A 22,084-nucleotide genomic window follows, 5' to 3' on the forward strand; every position below is an offset into this window, starting at 1 on the left:
TTTTTTTTTTTTTTTTTTCTAATTTTAAAATTATGGAATTAGGGACACTTCATGACTTCATGGATCGTGCACCCCTGAACTTAAATGATTCCAGGCACGTAGCTTATTTTATTCTTTTTATTTGTTGTTCTTTATAAAATTTGTGTATTTTAAAATGTAAATATGCTCCCCCTAAGTTTGGTAAATATTTGAACCTACAACCTCAAAATTGTTTTGCAATACGTCAAACCAACTAAGCTAATGTATGTCTTATCTTAACTTGATGAATTGGGTAAAGAACTGTATGACTTTCGGGGTTAGGTACAATTTTTATTTCGATCAAACAGAGTTTTGGTGAGAGATGCAATTTCCGCTTCAGTCTAACAAACTTGTGAGGATAAACACATCATCGGAATGGGTCCAAGACACTTTTGGAGCTGGACGTTTTCGCTACGAACTTACTTTCAGTGCCAACATTCGGTTGGGATTGGAGATATTTACTGAGTATACCTATTGGTTGCATTTTTATTTCAAAAACTCTCTTGCGTAGTCAAGTTAGTTACTCAATAAACTTTGGAATGGATTCACATCTTTTAAAAGTATTAAATATCTTTAATATCCTTTAGCTATTTAAATTAATATCTATCATATCTCTCTCTTCTCAACCTCTATTCTCTTCGAATGAGGTATTATAGGTATTTAATCATTTTCTAGATGTGGGTCCTACTTCAAAGTGTACTAAATAAGAAAAATAAGTTTTTTACTGCGTTAATAAAGAAAATTTCTCGACCACATCAATTTTTGTCATCCAAAACTACAATCCGATGCCATAGGGTTGTAGAAGATAAGGGTGCAACTTGATCTAATTTAAATCGAGAACTCAACCAACCCAAGAGTTTTGGACTAATTTGATTCGATTTAAAAAAAAAATTGGTTCGATTCTAAGTTTAGAACATGGAAAACCAATAATTTGATCTGATTCTTAGTTTAGGCCTTATATAGAACCAAATCAAACCGAGAACCGAACAACTATATTAACATCAATGATTTTCCTTTTACATTACCCAAAAAAATCCCTTCTTAGTTCTAAGCCTTTTGTAGACTTGGTAACTTTTCTCTGCTCTCTCATCCATCTTTATCCACTTCGTCTCTCTTCAAGCCTCAAACCACTTTTCTCGATCAAACTCCGAATACTCTATGATGATTTTAGGTTAGATACTTTTAAAAAGCACATGTGAGATCTGATCTCCCTAAACATAGTCGATTGAAATGGTTTTTTATTTTTTTTTCCTTAAAGAGTAAGGTTGACTTCGTTATTCACCAGCGTTGCAACAGCTTCAATCGTGGGTCCTTTGTGTTTAAGATGATAAATCTAAAACAATGGCTGCATCACAACCTTATGAACTCCCTTGCACCAGAATAGACAAAACTATCCATCCCACATAGATCTTTTGAAGTGCTAGAAAATTGACAAGATATATGTAAATTCAACATCTACCTAATATTTAAATTCCTGTTTGTACCAATCTCTTACTTCTAACGATCATCAATAGAGTCAGCAAATTTTGTCATCAGGAAAGGTATGTCATACATGGTTAGACTTGTCAAGTTTTCCAGAGACTATTCACGCAAGAACTACATTGTAAACTCTGCCACCTCCTAACATGATTTATGCAAGAATTACCCAAAAGTGAAGGAAAGAAACCAAAGAGAGTGTTAGTCAAACTCATTATATATCTTGAAGTGGTCTCTTCCATCAGGCCTTCAATGTAATCTAGAAGAAGAAAACTGGTTTACATGAGAATCACTTGGAACAAACACAGGAAGCTGACCCCCCCTACTTGATCTACCTTGCTGATAATGGCCTAACGTGGACCCTCTCTCCAAACCGGTGGACCCTGACAAACTGCCATCCCTAGAACCACTTATAGCTAGTTCGTTTACAAGAGGACCACCAAAGAATATGGACTGACCCGTGTATGAAAGTTCAGTTCCAGTAACCTGTGAAGAAGACCCCCTAGTTCTAGAAGCCATGGACATAAAGCGTCCTGCTTCTGGATCCCAAAAAACTGAGGATCTTGAGTTCTCTGCGACACCTTGGTTGTTTTTCCTAATTGGGTTCCTCTCTAAACTGTCTCGTGTGGTGATCTCAGTCCTGTCACTGGTTTTTACTGACCACGGAGATTGATCAGCAGAAGATTGATATATCGGGTTGAAGTGTTCTCTATTAGAAACTTGTTGATCCAATGGAGAAGGGGTAAGGTTGTTAGTGTGGTGAGGACTGCTGAAGTTACTAAGGCTGTGAGCACATGTTTCGAGATCATCCCTGCTGGCACGACTTGGCGGATAAGAACTCTTACGAGGAGATAACCTCAACATCCCTGTTCTAGCATCCCTGTTGTTGAATCCACCATGGTCAGTACTGATAGGACTGCTTCTTCCGCTTATATTGGAACTCGATAATTGATCGGCATCATATGGATGATGACGGGAATTTACAGGGCGTAAAACAGATGATGATGCTCTAGCTTTGGCGCCTGCTCTTTGTGCCTCATTAGAATCTAACTTTGCGAGCTTCCATGCACTGATTCGGACTGGACGTTGGGGCAACTTTTTTCCCTTATCAGATGACTCAATTGCATCTGGATCTACTGTTGATGGAACACGGCCAGGCCCCAGATGTGGGATGATTTCATCCTGTTTATTAGGTACAAGCAGGCAGACAAATTTTTATTTTGTAGAAACATTCCTTGTTTATTTAAATAAAGAGATTCTATGGCCATGCCAACTTTTGCTAACGCCACCCCAATTCACATGTAAATCACAAAAGAATTAGCACACATCTGGGGGTGGCGTTAGCAAAAGTTGGTGTGGGAATAGAAGTTCTCTTAAAATATAATAGAAAATTTTGAAAAGTAGGAAAATAAAATAAATAAGGACAAATGTTTTCAACCAACGAATATGTGATATAATGATCCTCAAGCAGCTTGAGGTGCATGGACAGTGATGCTACAGCAGCGTCGTAGCAAATTCTATCCCATCTGTAATCTAAAGTTAGTAAGAATAAGATCATACCTGATGGTCCACGAAAATTCTTGGAGGCGTGCACCAAGCACCCTTATATTGCAAGCCTAAGCCGAGAGAACTTCTTCCACTTAAGGCAGTGACAGCAGAACTGGTTGGTGAAGATGGTAAACTTTGCTGCTCCGCTCCATCTACAGATGGCCCAGGTGGTTCGCTTTGTGTTCTCATAGCCACCACATACTCATATGTTGTAATACCCTGTTTAAAGATTATAAATTCAGATTTTCTTGTATTTATATTTTTAAGTGGTTGAAAGATGTATTGTAGAGGTTTTAACAAACGCACCTTTCGAATCAAAATTATATGGAAAAAAAATAGTTCTCCCAATGGTACAGTAGCCAGAAAGGAAACAACTGTACATAAGGCCTGAAACAAAGGAACCATTTAGTAAAATAGATTTCAAGAAACTAGTATAATAGAGAAATACCCAAAATTCCATTGATCCCATATTCCCAATCTAGTTGAAGGGAATCAGAGAACAGTGATAATTTTAATATACAAGGCAATATCCAGCTAGTACAAGTATTGTTTGTAGTAGACTTCATATTTTGCAGCACTGGTAGGCCAATACATCAAATTGCACACCCATTTGTTTAATAGACGGTGCACATGTTGAGGATCAGAATCCAATTTTTGAAAAAAGCTGATAAAAAAAAATGAAAACTAATTTTCAACAACAGAAGAAAAAAAAAACAAAAACAAGGGAAACCACAAACTAGACATGCAAGGTCCAGTTATCAATGCATACCACAATGGCAGCAAATGGGGGCCGCGAGAACCCAAATCCAAGCCTCTCAACTATTTGATTTTCAGTAGCCTTTTTGTCAGTAAAGCATCGAACTAGGACTGCGATACCAACCCCACATTCAACTGAAAGCTGAAAAAAATTTGAGAAAGGAGATATAGTCATAGCTTAGATTGGGGAAAAATAGAAGCTTCATCCATGACTGAAAAGGGAAACTGAAACTAGCATCATATCTTACTACTTACCCAAACAAGACTCACTGCCATAAGCGACACAAATGTGACATAATTTTTCCTCCCAACACAATTATTTAACCACTGCACCACAAAGTTTACAAACCACATTCATTTCAAGAGTAAAGTGAAGAAAGGTACATATATAGAGTACTATAAAGGAAATTATCATTTATAAACTGAATATCAAGAAACGTGGCAGACATAGGGGGTTAGGTCCAACTTTCTGATCGGTCAAACCAGGGGAATTTCTCTTTGCTGAAAACCAATCAAATTGCATGATCTCAACCATTTGAATTTGTCTGCTTTATAAATGATTCCTTTTATATATTTTTTAACCATCTAATATAACTAGATGGATCAAATTAACATGATCATCTGATGGCTTTTATTTAGCCAGGGAGATCTCCTATGTGTGACTCATCAAATTGGAGTCTCAACCCATGCACAGTGGGAAAGTTCCAGTTACGAACAATGCTTACTTACCCGACAATGATGATCAAACCCATCGACACACTTGTCACAAGTTCTGCAATGTTTGCTGAACTTACGCACCTACAAAAAAGAAGTTACTGCTGCATCATATGTCTGGTGAAGTAAATTGGGATCAGATATACAACTTCAAGGTGGCAGAAGAGGCACCATTTATATATATAAGTAGTTCCAGTATATAAATTACTATAATACTTATCAAAAAAAAATTACTAGAATATGTTCAATGCGAGCAAAAGAACATTGGTGGACAAAGTATCGTACCTCAGCGTTACACAAGGTGCAGAACAAGGCATCTTCTTCACATGCTTGTTCTTGGATAAAATTGTCATCTTTGCGACAATCCTCTTTTACCAGAAACCCACAAAAGAAGCCTTCAATCGCTGAACAAAAGCTCAAATTATGCCTAGTAGATTCTTCTCTATTTTTCAGTCCTATCTTTCTGGTCTCTCCAATTGAAGATGCACTACCTAATTGCATACCATGAAGTATTGAGTATAAGGAAAAGAGAAACAACTTCATTTTAATCAAAAGAGGTATACTCATATCAAATAAGAAAAGAAGAAAGAAGCCATCCATGGGGAATAATCCAGGAAGACAACCCCACCAAGGCGAACCCTAAAAGAAATCAACGAGATTCTTTAAATGTGATCATCTGATCTTTGAACTTTCCCAAGACACTTTTCCACATTTTCCAGACCATCCATTAGATTAGTCTTATGAATAATTCAATTAGGTCAATATTTGTTGCTTTCTCCAAGTAGGTCCCAACTCTCTGGATGTATGTTCCGCTTTAATCAGAATATGTTATAAAATTAATCACTAACCCGGCAAATTGGTTGTATCGTGTGACCTATAGGCTGATGTTTCATCAGCCCCGATAAGAATTCCAGGATCAGCAGGGTCGATGGCCGTGCATCTAGCATAGAGAATGAATACAGAAAGTGCCTGAAAACGTAAATTGCGAAATAAGGAACAAGTAGAGAAAGGAAACACGAAATGCCACTAAGTTAATAAAGAGAGAAATGGGCAGACCCAAATGCTACTGGCCTCACCCAGAAATAACTGTACTTACCAAGAAAGTATAGACACCCATAGCCACATATTCATAAATGACATGTCCCAGGAATGGTGCAAAAAAGGAGTAGAATGCAATAGCTAGCAAGAAAAACACAGTTATAGCCACAACCTGCAATTGAGAAAGATAAGAATGAAGCAGGTTTCACAAAGCAATTAAAGCACAGAAGAGCACCCAATAGCTCATGGCAATGGTTTTGGGGGTTCCTAAACTATCAAGCAATCCATGACATAGAAACCCTGAAACTATTTAATATAATTCCATACATCGTGTCTCTTAACCAATAGAATGAATGAAAAGATAGGCAAATTTTTTTGAATTGAAAGATAATCCACAAATATCAAATCTATAGAAAAAAAAAATAGAAAAAAGGAAAAGTAACAAAATGGAAAAGAAGGGCTGTTGATAAATTAATCCATTTAAATCCAATCCAGATCTTGTTTGAACAAGAAATGATTATGCAATCAAGGACTGCTTATTTCCTAATTCCTAGAACAATAGAGCTTTAAACTTGCTAGTTTTTTTGTTGTGTTGCAACTTGCAATAGAAGTAGGTAGTAAGCACCATGGTGGTTAATGATATAGTAAAAAGAATGAGCCAAAATCTGTATATTTTAAACGATCCATTCTTTAACTCGTAGAGACGAACCTTATCTTGCTACTGACCCAAGTAGGTCTAGAGTTGATAAAACAAACAAATATCTAGCCATTCAAGAGGTTGATGCAAACCATTTTTTATTCACTAACCAATCTAAATACTAGACCTTTTGTATAATGTGTAACAGACCATATATGAGATTCAACATTATGACTCATCATTGTTACCAAAGGGTGCTCGGCCAAAATTTTCCTAACATCTTGAAGTCAAGATAACATCCTTCTACTCTGGTATTTGATCTCCCACTGCAACATATTTATTTCCAATTCCCAATGGAAGTGAATAAACTAAGATATTACAAATATTGATTCAATTGAAGTGCTTCAATGGAAAAGTAGGATGTGTTTGCACTCTGAAACCCAACAGGTGACACACATCTTACGGAAGCTCGGCCTCAAATCATTCCCATTCAAGGTGTCTTCACTATATAGAGGCTTAAGCATTTTTAGTGAAATTAAGCCACTATAATGAAATGTGCAATCGCATCAACATGAGGTGTACATGTAAAAAAAATTGATAGATCAAGGTTTTTTAAAAATTCCACTAATTCCATCACAAGGGCATTAACACCTTACATGGGAACTTTGCACCACACAAATCCCTCAGCCAAGTCACTTAGAAACTCTTCAAAATATTGAAGAAATATAGACAATTTAGCAACTCAGACCAAGCAAAACTTCCACATCTCGTGAACTACAAATATATATTAATAACAAAACCCACATTGTCGAATTCTCTTAGAAACTCTTCAGGGGCAGAACTTTCAGAAACGAAGAAGACAATCAAATAAAATAACACTATAAAGAAAACGAGATACATCTCCATAATCCAAATTTGAAAACCGTTTTTTAAAAGATAATAAGGATCACCGAACAATAAACAGCAAAACGCCATAAATCCATTGAACACCAAAATACTACAAACAACAAACAAAAAAAAAAAACTCAAAATTTCCAAAAATTATCAGAAAAAAATCAGTAAATAACGATGTACCTGAAACGTGTGAGCAGGGAGTTGCCACCCATGACGCCTAGCCATGAAAAAAACCGATTCGAAATGTCGAAATCAACAGCATTAACAGTTAAAGAAGAACACAGAAGCCTTTAACAAAGAAACCCAGAGCAGATCTCTAGCCCTAAATGTAAAAAAGCTGCTAAATCAGAACTGATCTGTTCTTCATTTTCTTCTATTTTGATCACAGAAAAACAAAGTTCTTGAACGGTTTTGAGATATTTCAATCTCGACCCATATGTTCAAATCCTATTTTCAGACGATCTATGAACTTGATTTGATTATCTCTTCTAGGGTTCCTGCAGTTTGAATGGTGGATCGAGGAGCCCTGGACACAGAAGAAGAAGGTTTTAGTCTGGTTTTACCATGTTCGATGATAATGTGCTTTTCACCGCAGCGTTTTATCCAACATTTCTGTTATAGAATATTAAGAGTGAGACGGCCAGTTTACTTACTTTACAAGTGAAACATTTGCTGTTTCTCTCTAACATCTGTTTTGTCTCTTTATCACACCAAATAGTAACACGTGGAACTTCTCTTTGGTCCACTAATCCTTATTCCAACCCTCTTAATGGGTGCTTCTTAGCCGTCCGATTTGACCATTTTCATCATGATATTGGAACCCATTTTTTTTATAGAAGTGGAAAATGATGTACAAATGCTGAAATCCAACGGTTGTAAATCACCTATCAAATATTTGTTATGGATAGATTCACTAATTCGAACACTCAAGACTCAAGAGGCAAGCAAACCCTTAAAAAAACTGCCATGTGGCACCATTTTGGAGCATTGGGCGTGCAGGACGGATATTTAATGACCAACACCAAGTCACTAATGGTGATCTCGTTTTATTTTATATTTATTATTTTCAAATAGATAAAATTACTAAAATCTCCATATCCTTGAATTTATGGAAACACCAGTTATACAATAATCAATTTTTTCAACTTTTTAAAAATAATTGCATTATTTATATGTGATTATAGAAAGATTTAGAAGGTTTTCACAAAATTCACCACATTTACTATCATCAATCAATCGATACGATGCCCCACATCGAGCACGACTTCCTTTCCATTTTTTGACAAATTATATTGTTTCTGTCAATTCTACTTGTATAATATTCTCCTTATATTTGATAAAAGAGGTGGGTTGCCATCGAATGTAAACATCCTCAACCACCTGACATAAATCTCGATTAGACTTTTTATGAACAAAGTAGAATGAAATAACATAATTCATTTAGTTGATTTAAAGATAAATTTTGATGATAATGACATTCTTTTTGGCTTTCAAGTAACAAGTCATCTTCAATTAATGCTTTGGCATAACTTTTGGCATGGGAAATGTGAATTATACTTTTAATGTACAATCGAATGTTGGACCGAAAATTATCCGAAATGATCAGATAGTCAAAATCATTTGAGAATGTCCCCTAACTAAATTGACGATAAACTAAGTCCATTATGTTCTATTGGGGAATATTTTCTTCCATGATGATAATTATGGCAATTTTGTGATTTTCATTCAATTATAAGAAGGTTTTGGTAATTTTGCCTTGACTATAACAAGCATTTTTTACTTGTGAAGATGCTTAACTTAAGTGAGCTGCCCCAAGACATATATTTAATGTCCTAAGAGTTTTATTAAAATCTGGGTTCAGATTTATGTACAAAAGCTAGTGTTTTTTAATTGGAAACACATTCATGATAAGTTAATATTTTAAGTAGAGAGAGATTATGAACCTTATTTCTATATTAAAATGCATTAACTTAGGAAAGTCAAGCGTGGGAATCTTTATTTTTATATTTTTATTTGGTTAGTTGGTTCGAATATCAAAAGGGGTGGAAGGTGTGATGGCTTGATTCAGAAGCCATGAACAAAGCATGACCTCTGCAGTGGCAGTGAAGGTTAGTTATCTGTCATGATCATCAATAACTTGTGTCGTTTAGCCATAGAGATCTAAATCTCCTCTCACTCCCCCTTTTTCTTTGATAAATTGAATTCATACCATTAAAAATTCTGATCATCGTAAGAGGCCCTTTTTGTGTATATTGGGTGATTTTTTTTTATATAACCAGGTATCCCTCTAGATCATATATGGGCTTTTGCCCAGTCCATATATTATGATCTTTTCCGAGGATTAGTTCCGGGACACGTGCAAAGTCTACATATCACACACACCAGGTAAGTGAGGGTGTGCCCTCCTGGGTGGCTTTTGAGGAATTAATGCTCATATTGGGTATCAAACTCATGACCTATGGGCATTAACTGCTTATCGGTCCGAAATTGCCATTGAGTCAACCCTTCGAGGTTGGATGATTTCAAATGGAAATAATCAATTATCACTAAGCATGATTAGATACTCCACTAATTATGCAAGGGGAAATGATAAATATATCTCTAGAAACAATTTTTTAATAAGTGATCACCTTATAAACTTGCACAATATATCGTTTATTTGCTCTCTAGATTTTAGAGCAAATCTCATTGTAAAACATGTTTAATTAAAAAGGAGAAAAAAAATTCATCTTGTAAGGATGAATTTTAAAACCATGCGTTTCTAATACTTACATTCAATCATTCCAATCAATTTGTTCAATAGATTCACCAATAAAATTCATTTTTTTTCCTTTTATAATGTATTTTTAATTAATTTTACAAAAAGTTACTGATCATTTAGCCATGTGTTTCTAAGTTTCATAAAAGGAGTTGTGATTTTCTGGTGCCTCTTATGACATAGGCCCCCATACGCCCCTGATGTGGCATAGGCTAGAACCATAGATTTCCCCCTCGGGATACACAAATGTACATCCCCATAAATATGTGCAATTATGTATCCCAGGGAAAGAATCTATGTTTCTAGCACATGCCACATCAAGAAGCGTTTGTAGGGGGGGAGGCGTCATAAAATTATTATTCTTATAGAAATGATTGTATACCCAATTTAATAGTTATTTATTTTTATGAAATACTGATAAATATACACCATTATAATGAGAGAATGCTAAACGGGGTGTTTGGTGACACCAAAATTTGGAAGGCCAAAAAACCAATAAAATTACAATGTCTCAATTCTTCAATTGTGATCGTTTATTTTTTTTAAATTACAAAAATATCTTCTTCCTTTTTCTCTCTCTCTCTCTCTTTTTTTTTTTTTTTTGAACTTTGTTATAGTTAGAACCCTCTTAATTAACATTTTAAATTACAAATAAGTCATTTTCATAAAAATGAATAATTAGAAAGTGTAGTGTATATGACCATTTTCATAAATACTAAAAGAACTTTTTATAACCATTAGAGAAAAAACATTAATATATGTATTAACAGGTGATCCAATCTTTAACCCCACCTTCTTTTCTGCCTTTTAACAAACCATTATGAAGCCTTGCTACAACCAATGTATAAGCAAAACTAATAAAAACTTACCAAACTTATTATACAATAATTCCTTGATTTTTACATGTCTCATTTCCTCTTAACGCTTAGCAAAGGAAAATTCGCTACCATGAATCTCTCCATCACTACTTGGATGATCATCAACATATCTTCTTATTTCATGGTCATCACGACTCACCATACTAGGAAGCTCGGTCTCAGAAAGATCAGTTTCAGACAGGTAAGACATGGGAGAATTAGGAACACTTTCGATATCTCTAGGGTAGGAATTGTGCTTATGGAGTAAATGTATAGGTGATGAACCAATGTTAGGAGTGTTCTCTCCACTCAAGAATCCAGAGGAACCATCAATTCCTGTTTTCCTTAATTTCTTCCTATCCTTCGCTGTTTTCCGCCATTTCTTAATAGCTTTCATTGTTTGCTCTTCGAATATTGCTTTCTTCATGTGTGATCCCATCTGCAATGACACATCCCCGGAGATTTTACCACTATTGCCACAACTTATCCTTACTGCTAAAATTGTTGTAGTTGAAAAAAAAAGAAGGAATTTTACCAAACAACACGTGCAAGAAGCCAAAATTATTGTGGCATACACGTTTTTTAAAATGCATATGGCACTGTAATTTTGGTTTCTTGCTTGCTCTCTTTTTTGTACTTCTATTCCTCTCCCGCCCCCCACCCGTCGAAAAAAAAATAACTCACTTGTGTCACTAAGGCATAGAGCGGGAATGTGATATAGCTGCATAAGATCTGGAGGGCTAACCCAAGGATAACCCTCGTCAAAATGGCTGCCAAGTTTTCGTGAAAGCACGATGTAAGCCCAAATTCATACTGCATTCATGAAATCTCCCATTGGGACACAAGAAGTTAATTTATAAGGAAAGATGAAAGGTTGATATATTCATCAAACTTTTCTTATTAAGCAAATTAGTATTCAACTAAGCAAAACTATGATACAAAAGAAAAAAAAAATGATCGAAAGTTGTTAACTTACACATATCCACAGAAAGTACGCCGTCTGGAATGCATTCTGTAAAATCAAAAGCATGTTTCATTATGAATGTATTTGTAAAATAATAGCTACTTAAAAAGAAGAATCTGTTAAATGCAAGAGGTGTTTTGTAATGGATTTTAAGTTATGCACATATTGCTTTGTGTTGGGCAACTCAAACTTCATTACCAAGCACCCATAGAAGGGTTTATCCACAAAAGTCTACCTGAAATAAGGTGAAATGTATCAAGAAGAGAATCCATTGGGGTCTGTTGAACCAGAATAACTTGTTACTAGGCTCTACTAATGGAACTCCTCTGACTACTGAGCTTCGGTCTTGGATTTGATGAGCCATTTCCATTATAATGAGTTCGAGCTTCATTCCAACTAGGAGAATTACCTGTAAAAGAAGAAGGGTGATAGACATTTGCACTCGAGATCGAGTTTTGTAACATTTAGTTGCAATGAGAAAGGTCTACAAGGCATGTCTTACTATGAGTGGCACGAAAGAGATCCAAGAAAGCGTGTACCATTCTGCATAATAGGTGTAGAACCATGAGGGGGTAGATCATGGACTTGTTCGTGAAAAAAGAACAGAGAGAAGAACAAAAAGGAGAAAGGGATGATAGATTTCTTACTATAGACGTTCAAAAGCAAGAAAATGACTGCAAAAATCCACAGCGGGATACTGCAAATGAACATCCAATGTTAGCGAAATATCACATATACTTGCCAAGGCAAGAGATTGGGATTGGCTCATGTGCGGATCAATCCGAACCCAATCCAAATCTAATAAAAATTGGTCATCATGAAAGGTGTAAAAATCCATTTGGTCATGTCAGGTAGCTAGGCTGGACCCATTTCCATCCCTGCCCCAAGCCCAATGCGCATGCACACCACACACACACATACCGACCTGATACCAACAACTACTTTGAAATCATCTTGTAAGGATCTCTGAATGTACTTATGGAAATCAAATTTGCTGTTTGGAGCCAAATGAGCCTGCATATTGTATATGGTTAAACAGAAAAGAAGGAAATAAATTACATAACTTGAAGAAATTATGGACTTAGTAAGATTTTGATCATGTTCATGCATGTATGTAACAATCATGTACTAGGAAAAAATGGAGATGAATCTTACAGTGATGAATCCATGGCGCATGGTCAAGTAGTCCACTTTTGACACCGAACCAAAGAATTGCCTAAAGAAAGCAACCTGAAAATTTTAGGGAGTAAAAAAGGATGAGAATAGTGTAAAACATTCCATGGAATCAACAAAACAAAGAAGAATGAATCATACAATCCATCTGATCCCTGGTGCCCTTAAGAAACCGGTGTGACGCCTCACAAAGGAGGTCTGATTAGCAAACCTAAATCTTTCAGGATCTAGAAGGACAATGATCAAACTCAGTTAGATCACTATAATTAACCAAAAAAAACAAAAAATTATTTTTATTTTTATTTTTATAATTATTATTATAATCCAAAGGAGACAAGTACCATTATTGAATTGATATTCCATGGAGTTTGTCTCCAATTCCCATGAGTTCCATTTCTTCATCTGGGTGACACTCAACAAATTAGAGTACAAAATGTGCAATTGAGAAATGGGTTACAGTTATAATGTAAGGAGGATTGCTTACTTTGGCTTGTCCCAGACCCATTGTCATGACACTGTAAAGAATGTGACATACCGCGAGGACAAAGATAAATATATGCAATTGATGCACCCCAGATTGCGAAATCAATGGGACTTTGTGCTAACATGAACAAAGAACAATCAGAAGTTAGTGCTAATTAAAACAAAATAACATATGAGATTATCATAATCAAATAGCAATATGTTTATGTAATGTCAAGGCCCCAAACGGAACGATTATCAAAATTTACTGTTGATGGAATTTGGGACATGAGACAGGCCCATGTAGTTTGGTTTCTTAAGAGTGGTTCAATTTGGATGTTCGAGCCACTGACACCCACCCTATATTTCTTAAACATGGTGGATAACACAAAGCCAAGATCATGGTTAAACCATGTGAACCATTCCAGTGAAACCATATGACTCCATCACTATGTATTGAGGTCAAACCCAATTGTCGTAACTCCTAGTAGTGAAAAATAGAACATGGGCCCGCTCGAGTAAAAGGAGTTCATGATAGAATAGAGGCGCATTACTTACATATTTAGCACAATAGTCGTCTCCACCCGCAGGAGCCAAAGCTCGACGCCATACCATATCGTGGGCCAACCACAGTAACTTTCTTCTATCGTCACCATCGTCACCATTGCCAACATAACCTTTTTTGCTATTGTCCTTGTTGTCTTCCTTCTTACATGGAAGCATGGTATCTCCAGCTTTGGCAGATATACAGATCTTAGATATGGGTTTTGTACCAACTGTGAGGAGTAGTGAGATGAATCCTAGTAGCATCAGTTCTGCACATAAAAAGATATATGATGGTAATTAACTGGGTCAAGGCCTTGTCAATATTTGAATGGGCCGAACAACTAAGCCTGGAATGATGCAATTCAAAATTAGGCCCAATAATCTCATGGACCGGCCCCATTTTATAATGTCTTTCCTTGATTCTTAAAAAGTAAAATTTTGACATTTAAGATTTACGATAGGATTTCTGAAATCAATTTCTTTCTATCTGTTATTCTCCTTCTTTCTACATATTTCCTTGATCCTTCCCTTTTTCACTTTAGAGTTTCTTTTGTTAACTCTCTTTCTAAGAAATTCTAGGAGATGACTTTGGTGGGAGAAATTTAATTTAAGGAAGATGATTGTAAAAGTTGGTGTCATAATAAAAGTTATGTCTTTTCCCATGAAAAGTGTATCCCTAGGAAAAATTTTATTAATCTTTAGAAGACTCAAACTGAGAGTGATTTCTTGTTCACAGCCCAACAACCATTTGACATGTGGCACAAATGAGGTGAGCAATAAAAAAACAATTTCTCTCTCGTACCCACATTCGAAAAATGAAATTTCCTATTCGAATCACTTGTGGCATTCAAAAACATGACCTGATGCCAAGGGGATGTAAAGGACATATTCTATGAATTTTAAAATTAAAAAGTTAAATAAGATTATATTTTACTGTTGAATTTTTATTTAAAATTTGGGTGTTCGATAACTGTTCATTTTCATCACCTTAGATTAAACTTGAAAAACTCTTCTTTAAAAATAAAAATAAAAAAATCTAAAAGGATGTGGTATTAGATTACCAATGTGATAGGCCATGTGGTTCTAACAACCCATTTTAATATTTGAAATCTTAAAATTAAAATGACTAATGATAAATAGATTAGTTAAAAAATATGTGATACTTACACAGAGGATGTAGCAAGGGCACAGACCCATAAATCTTTTTTCTTATGTATCCCAAAGAAAAAGATCTATGGTTATGTGACCTTGCCACTTCATCCACGACCGCGTATCTTTAGGGTTTAGATTTATCACGTCCCTATTAAAATTTGTCAGGAGAGGAGCTGCGGCGGACAAGTGAAAGAAATTGTCTCTTTATTGCTTACCTCATTTACATTGCATGTCAAACGGTTGCTGAATTGCGAGCGAAAAATCACTCATGGAATTGATTACGAGAAAAAAAAAATCCTGGGATCGCAACGGTCCTGATGATCAGTCTCAACGGACGTGGCGTCTCCAAGGAGGTTTTCCAAATATTAATAAAAATGTAGGTGTGTAAAATAAATATAAAAAATTACGTGAACTGTTGCAAAGAGAGGTCTAGCTGCCACTTCAAAGTTAGACTCAATCTCATCCGTAGATTAATAAATATTTAATATTTAATGAAAGAGTCGTGATTTTCTGACTCCCCCCTCTGACATACACTTGATGTGGTATGTGTCAGAAGCATAGATTTTTTTTCTCGGGATACAAAACTTAAAATCCCATAAATATGTGCAGTTGTATACCCTAGGAAAAAAATATATGGTTTAACACATGCCACGTAAATATGTGCAGTTGTGTACCCAAGGAAAAAAATATAAGGTTTAACACATGCCACGTCACGTCAGGGGTGTACGTGAGGGGGTGTCCCAGTAGCGTGTAACGCAGTGAATAACGAAGTTTACACGCCAGTACGACTCACATTTAATAGCTAATTTCTAATCGTCAAACAAGGGTAGCTCTGGGACAATGCCACGTGCACCCATAAATTAAGGCTCTTGCACACACATTACAGTGTAATAAATACACTTGAAATATTGAATTTTCTACCAAAAATACCCTCAAAAGATTTTGTTTTACCAAAAATATTCTCAAATGATTATTTTCGTGGTGTATTTAATACAGTTTAACGTTTGCCCTTAGGGCACATATTTACAAAACCCATGTATGAACGTAATGTAATCTATGTGTATATGTGGAGGGGATTGCCCTGACATCATGGAAAATAACTTATGTAAGAATATATGATACTGTAAGTGTAAATATGAAATCCAACTATTGCGCTTTTATGATGAATTTAGAGTCGGGGCTGTGGCGGCACGTGCCCTCACAAGAATTTTCAAACTTTATGGATAAGTGATGTAGTCACAAATTTTCATCTGTCACTATTACCCTCACAATTTATTTTTTCACTCTTATTTATCCCTGAAAACAAAAAATTCTACTGTTGATTACCCCCTCCCCCCACATAGGCAAAGGCCTGGCTTCGTCCCTGGAGATGGGAAACAGATCTAGAAGATAACTTTCTTAACTACAGTTGGATTTTCGCATGAGATAGCAAATACCTGCTTTAATTTTCTCCAGTGCTTCAATCATGGCCTTCTTGTGGCGTGTTTGGAACCACTGCAATTTGATGAAAGAATTGAATAAATTTAGATCAAATTAATTAATATGGTCTATTGGACAGATGCAAACATATATGTATATATGCATGATTTGGTGAATATGTTTCCAATTACTTAATTAGGGGAATTGGGTTTTGTGTAGACACGCACCTTTCCAAGAGAATGAATTCCATGTTCAATAAGCACCGAGATGATAACAAAGACAGCACAAACAAGAGCCACAGCCCATGTGGGAGTTTCCTTCAACGTTCGATCTCCTCCAGCAGCAGCGGGCGCCATTGCTACGTAATTTATATCCCTCACCAAGAGATATAAGATCAAACACACTAGTTATTACTACTATGGAGGAAATTTAGAACAAAGCAAGCTTCCATGTCAAGGACTTGACAATATAGGAGAGATGGTGAGTTTAGCAAACAAGGATTGTAAAATAGAGAGCTAAATGTTAAACGTCTAGTGTTGGGACCATCTCATCACACCAACACCATCAGCTTTGTTGTCATGTTTGTGAATTGTTTGGCTGATCGTTACCAACTTACCATAACTCCCATGGTATCAACAGGAACCAAACTATTTGGTCTTGGAGTTTATCCTGTGGAGGACTTCACCATTTTTCATCCAAGTAATGATTTTCTGACTTCCCCCCAAGTGTTATACTCAAAATACTCTCCTGATATGACACGTGTTAGAAGTCTTGAATCATACGTCTTTTTTCTCAGGATACACATATGTACATATTTATGAAGGACGTACAGATGTGTATCCCGAGAAATAAAATATATGGTTATAGCACATGCCACGTCTGGAGAGTATTTTGGGTGTGTCATTTTCATCAATACATCATGTGTTGCAGGCCCACCATTTGTTGATAAAAGAAAATCATGATGGACGCTATCAACAAATCAAGGACTGATATTGCTGCACAAGAACTATAATAAATAACAAGCACCCATATGCAAAATAAAACAAAAATGACAAATCCTAAAAATTTACATATTCAACTTTTTTTTTTTTTTTTATGGACTACATCCTCTGAGACGACAGATCTTCTTTACCATCACGAGCAAAGGATGTTCACCTTCCACCTCACTCAAACTAAATCTTTTTTTCATTTAGACCATAGATAATTCTAGGTTAATTTTTTTTTTTAAATTTTTTTACTAGATTAAATAAAGAGCAAATTATCAAAACATTGCATTATTCATCTTAATTTAGAAAATGGTAATTTATGGTTTTTGTAAATAAGTTATTTCAGCAAAATGATAAGATTTAAAATGAATAGTGTTTTGATATTTAAAAAAATGCCCTTTTAACGTCTTTTTGTAAAATAATATACATATTCCTTGTTTAAATAAACATATAGAACTGATTTAATACAGTGATATTTCCTTTCAAGATTTAGTTTAATTAAGCACTTGAAGACCTTTTAGGCAATTTTCAACATTGATAGAGATTTGGAAATCATCGTCTCTGTTAGAGATAAGGTATTGTAAATCTATAACAAAGGAATCAAGTATTGATATGAATAAATCTTGGAAGGAAACAACACTGCACTTAAACAGAGGATGTGTATACATTTTTATAAAAATATGCTAAAAAGACATTTAGGGTATTAAAACACTGTTCATTTAAAAAATAACCATTTTGATCAAATAACTTATTTCCAATAACGGTAAATTACCATCTTCAAAATTAAGATGAATAATACACCGATTTGGTAATTTTTCAATTTTCATGGCACATTTTGATATATTATTCTTAAATAAATACCCTCATCAGTATACAAATAAATTTCATCCAAGTGCTAAAAAATTCGGGGACCCCGTCAAAAATTGAATACAAAGCCCCTCTATTCAACAGATAATCCCATTGATAATGGATCTATAAGAAATTATTACAATTCCCTTAAAAAGTATCACTGCAGTGCGAAATGTAGATTGAGTTTAGAAAGGTCTATTAATATTTAAATATGACAATGGTCAAATCGAACATCCAAAAATCAATAATCAGGATAAGTTTCAGTTTGTAGGCATCCTAAAAATAAACTGGCCAAGCATTCATGGGCTAAGTGGCCTCAAAGTTGCCACTTGAAATTATGTCTTTGTTGTTTTAAGAGAATCCTTTTGATCGCTTCTATGATTAGATTTATTTTTAATTATAGATAAATGTTTTGTTAGTATAAGAATATTCTTAATTGTTAATATAAGAAGTATGAATTCAAGGGATTTGAAACTAGGACTTAGGAATAACCTCCACAAGTCACTCTTTCAAAGTCAATGTTGTCTTAAACATTTAGTTTTTCTTGTTGATATCAATAATAGCCCAAGCGAACAATAATATTTATGGTATATATAAATCGATCTCTTATATCTCAAGATTGGTATGAACAATGAAAATTCTTCAATTATTTTTCCTTGATGTCTGATCAAATTTCATTAGAATATTTGCAAATTCTACTCCAACAACTAAATTAATTAATTTCTAATGTAATAAAATAATGATTCAATTAGTTTATACAAGGTTGCACACCTCTTATTTTGTTAATTTCCTATGTTCATCATATATCTATCTCCTCCCCACACCTCTTATTTTGTTAATTTCCTATGTTCATTATATATCTATCTCCTCCCTTCTATGGATTTTCAGATTCAAAATATTGAGTTAGAAAAAAGAAAAAAAAAATTGTTGTACCACATCCGCTTGGATGTATGGGCTTTTGGGGAGATAGAATTGAGTGGTGGAAGATGGAGACAAGCGTTGAATTAATAATGATCGATGACATGACATCCAACTGTATGAAAACTTTCACTAAGTAGACCCTCTTCTTTTGTTCCCATTAAATGCTGTGTAGTACTACTCTTTAAATCCCCTTAAGACTGGCGATATTTTTCTCACTTCTTGTTAAACCCACACAAATAAAGTTGGGACCGAGTTATGCGCAACATGCATTGAGAATATAAATGTTGAAAATTCTGGTAAAATCTTTCTCCTGTATTACATTGTTGGACTTCCTCTAATGGTTATTGGTACGCGTTGTTGTATTTACAACTTTATGGGTGGACATATATAAACATACTTATCATGGGCATTGATTTTCCTTTATCTACAAGTGTTGATCATATTTGTCTCTCCCCAAATTAATTTCTGACTTTAAAGAATTGATTAGTGGCTCTTTCATCCTATTCTACATCCCCGTGTTAGAAATTCTTCTGGGTTTCTATAATTCTACAAGATTATAGTAGGCTTAGGTTTACCCATTAATGAGTGTCCAGATCCCATATGCCCAACTACCAGGGTGAGGTAATACGTCTCTCAAATTTAGAGGATCATATATCTTGTTCAAATCTTTCAGGTATATGTAATACCCTACAAACCACACATAACAGGTAAGTAAGAATAAATGCCGAACCCCATATGCCCCACTACCAAGGCAAGATAACACGTCTCTAAAATTTGGAGAACCATATATTTCGTTCAACTCCTTCGAGTATATGTAATACCTTACAAACTACACATAACAGGTATGTCAAAATAAATCCCTGTGACTGATCAACAAGGGGGCTTGAACTCAAGACCTCTCATTTTTTTTAGAGGCCTTGACCACTTCACCCAACACTAGTTGATTGAAATCAACATTAGTCCCTTTAAACTGCGAAATAGTCATTTTAAAAACCTCTGAAATCGTTATCATTCATGTTTTGGTAATTAAAATGAACCGTGAACCGGAATGGTAAATTCGTCAAATGGTTTGTTTTGCCCACCATTGAAAGTTGTTGAGAAGGATTTGTTATTAAATTTTGGAGTTAGGTATAAGTTCGATGGCAATCTATTTTCAAAACCTTGGATCAAGCTTTTCTCTTTTTTTTTTTTAATCTTTTTTAATTTGAGTTTCTCCATGAGATCTAGTTTGCTGTGGTGTTGGATTGCCAATGTGATAATCAATTTGAGCAAAAATACTCTCAATAAGAATTAAAATCTTACTAAGTTAGTACGGAAAGTGTTTTTCTAGTTTGTTTTCCTCCATAAACAGAAAGAAAACCGTTCTCTATCCATTGTTGTGTCCAACAAAGTCAGTTCAGCATTTTTCTTTGAAAAAACCATGAAAATGTTTACCCTTCTTGACCGAAGTCTTATGTAAGAGACTACAATTTTTTTGTCCAAAACCAATTTTGTATTTGTTGTGACAAGACTGCCACTTATTCTTCATAGGAGTTGATTTATTACTCAATTTTTCTTGCAAAATTTTTTTTTTCTAGATACCCTATTAATTAAATTGAGGGTTCAAGGCAATGGATTTTGGTTGAAATATAAGAGGGCTGTCAAATATAAAAAAAAAATGATTCTAAAAATCAAAGAGGTTGAAGAAGAATTTTTAGAAAAAAAAAAATTGGAAAAGAAAAGAAAAAGTAATGCAACCTAAATGTTAGTCTCTCAAGATTACTGCCACCATGAATTAAAAGCCAATTCTCCTTTCTAACATTTTCCTAGGTGTAGTTTTATGGTGGAATTTATATTTTCAAGGAATTACATTTTTTTCATGATAATGATCAAAGGAATTCATATTCCCTTGAAAATGATTTCTTTGCAAAGTTGAGGATTTTTGTTGAGAGATTGACGATGAGGTTATCCAAAGAGAGAGAAGTGCACGGGGGTTATAACTTTGAAAATGTGGATTTATAGTAAAAGAGTAAGGGTACTATTGTAATTAAAAATAATAATTAATGCAATTTTTTTTTTTTTTTTGATTAAAGGGGAGTTAAGCAGACCCCCAACCAGAAGAAAACAGACACATATAAGCAAGCCCAGAGCCTTCCTTACATTCTATCATAGGCATGCCCGAAGGTGTCCTTGCATATGATGTAGGGGTTCGGTTTGAGCTCATATTGGAACCGAACCGACATAGGTCGGTTCTACTAAATAAGAAGAAGAACCGAATCAAATTCCATTGGAATCAAACCAACCAAAATGGGACTAAAATCGATTTGATTCAGTTCAATTCTATGGCTTGCCAATATTCTATAAATTGTATGTAACATTTTTTAATGAACAAACAAACATATAATAAACATAAAATTTCATAAATTCAATCACTAATCTATCTATAAAAAATCATTAGTTTATCCATAAAAGATCATTAATCTATGTCTTAACTCCTAAAATAATTCATAATAATTATTATATACATATATATTTATTTATTGCATAAGGATTCGATTCTCAATTTGATTAAGTTAGATACATGCTTGATTCAAGAATCAAATCAAATTGATTGATTGTTCATTTTTGTAACTTAGAATCAAATCGCAACTTAATCCAAACCAAACCAAATCACCTTAAAACTATCGGTTTGATTTGATTCAGTTCTCAATTTGAATCGGACAAAGTTGCACCTCTAATATGATGTCCATAAGACGACTTAGGATGTCACTATGCATGAAAAAAGCTCTTCCTAGAGAGGAGAGACAAGAAACAAGATGATTACCAATGTCAAATGGTAATAATTGGACAACTCAATAATTAAATAAAGGATATTGTTTTTTTTTTTTTTGTCGATTAATGGGGGGTTAGGCAGACCCCCAACCAGGAAAAACAAGA

The 22,084-nt window shown here is 34.7% G+C and overlaps 2 protein-coding genes across 2 annotated transcripts; both read right to left on the reverse strand.

Annotated features, from left to right (window-relative positions):
• Positions 1–1,675: 1,675 nt before the first annotated feature.
• LOC147408544 (DHHC-type zinc finger family protein) lies at positions 1,676–7,701 on the reverse strand. The gene is made up of 10 exons (XM_086419323.1): positions 7,262–7,701; positions 5,609–5,722; positions 5,361–5,481; positions 4,798–5,003; positions 4,528–4,596; positions 4,054–4,125; positions 3,812–3,940; positions 3,349–3,429; positions 3,055–3,261; positions 1,676–2,676 (listed from the first exon to the last, which is right to left on the reverse strand). Exons 1-10 carry the CDS (start codon positions 7,304–7,306, stop codon positions 1,744–1,746), a joined length of 1,977 nt encoding a protein of 658 aa, XP_086275449.1. The 5' UTR covers positions 7,307–7,701; the 3' UTR covers positions 1,676–1,743.
• Positions 7,702–10,576: 2,875 nt separating this feature from the next.
• Positions 10,577–17,114, reverse strand: LOC147408545 (MLO protein homolog 1-like). Its single transcript, XM_086419365.1, has 14 exons — positions 16,640–17,114; positions 16,430–16,487; positions 13,854–14,110; positions 13,318–13,434; positions 13,175–13,235; positions 12,975–13,060; positions 12,816–12,890; positions 12,586–12,674; positions 12,308–12,357; positions 12,163–12,203; positions 11,896–12,069; positions 11,673–11,708; positions 11,381–11,509; positions 10,577–11,135 (listed from the first exon to the last, which is right to left on the reverse strand). Exons 1-14 carry the CDS (start codon positions 16,766–16,768, stop codon positions 10,758–10,760), a joined length of 1,680 nt encoding a protein of 559 aa, XP_086275491.1. The 5' UTR covers positions 16,769–17,114; the 3' UTR covers positions 10,577–10,757.
• Between the last annotated feature and the right edge of the window lie 4,970 nt (positions 17,115–22,084).

Source organism: Akebia trifoliata, chromosome 2, assembly GCF_017979445.1.
Source record: "Akebia trifoliata isolate Shusen 1 chromosome 2, ASM1797944v1, whole genome shotgun sequence".
Taxonomy (NCBI): Eukaryota; Viridiplantae; Streptophyta; class Magnoliopsida; order Ranunculales; family Lardizabalaceae; genus Akebia; species Akebia trifoliata.

Bases quoted from the DNA above. Each gene is read 5' to 3' on its own strand.
- LOC147408544 (XM_086419323.1), bottom strand. From the start codon at position 7,306: ATGGCTAGGCGTCATGGGTGGCAACTCCCTGCTCACACGTTTCAG. The intron at 3,941-4,053 runs GTAAGTAGTAAG...AATTTTTTTCAG, and splicing joins TGGCAGTGAGTCTTGTTTGG to CTTTCAGTTGAATGTGGGGT. The intron at 2,677-3,054 runs GTATGATCTTAT...CCTAATAAACAG, and splicing joins GAATTTTCGTGGACCATCAG to GATGAAATCATCCCACATCT.
- LOC147408545 (XM_086419365.1), bottom strand. From the start codon at position 16,768: ATGGCGCCCGCTGCTGCTGGAGGAGATCGAACGTTGAAGGAAACTCCC. The intron at 14,111-16,429 runs GTATTTGCTATC...TTTTATGTGCAG, and splicing joins ACTGGAGAAAATTAAAGCAG to AACTGATGCTACTAGGATTC. The intron at 13,061-13,174 runs GTACTTGTCTCC...TTGTCCTTCTAG, and splicing joins GGAATATCAATTCAATAATG to ATCCTGAAAGATTTAGGTTT.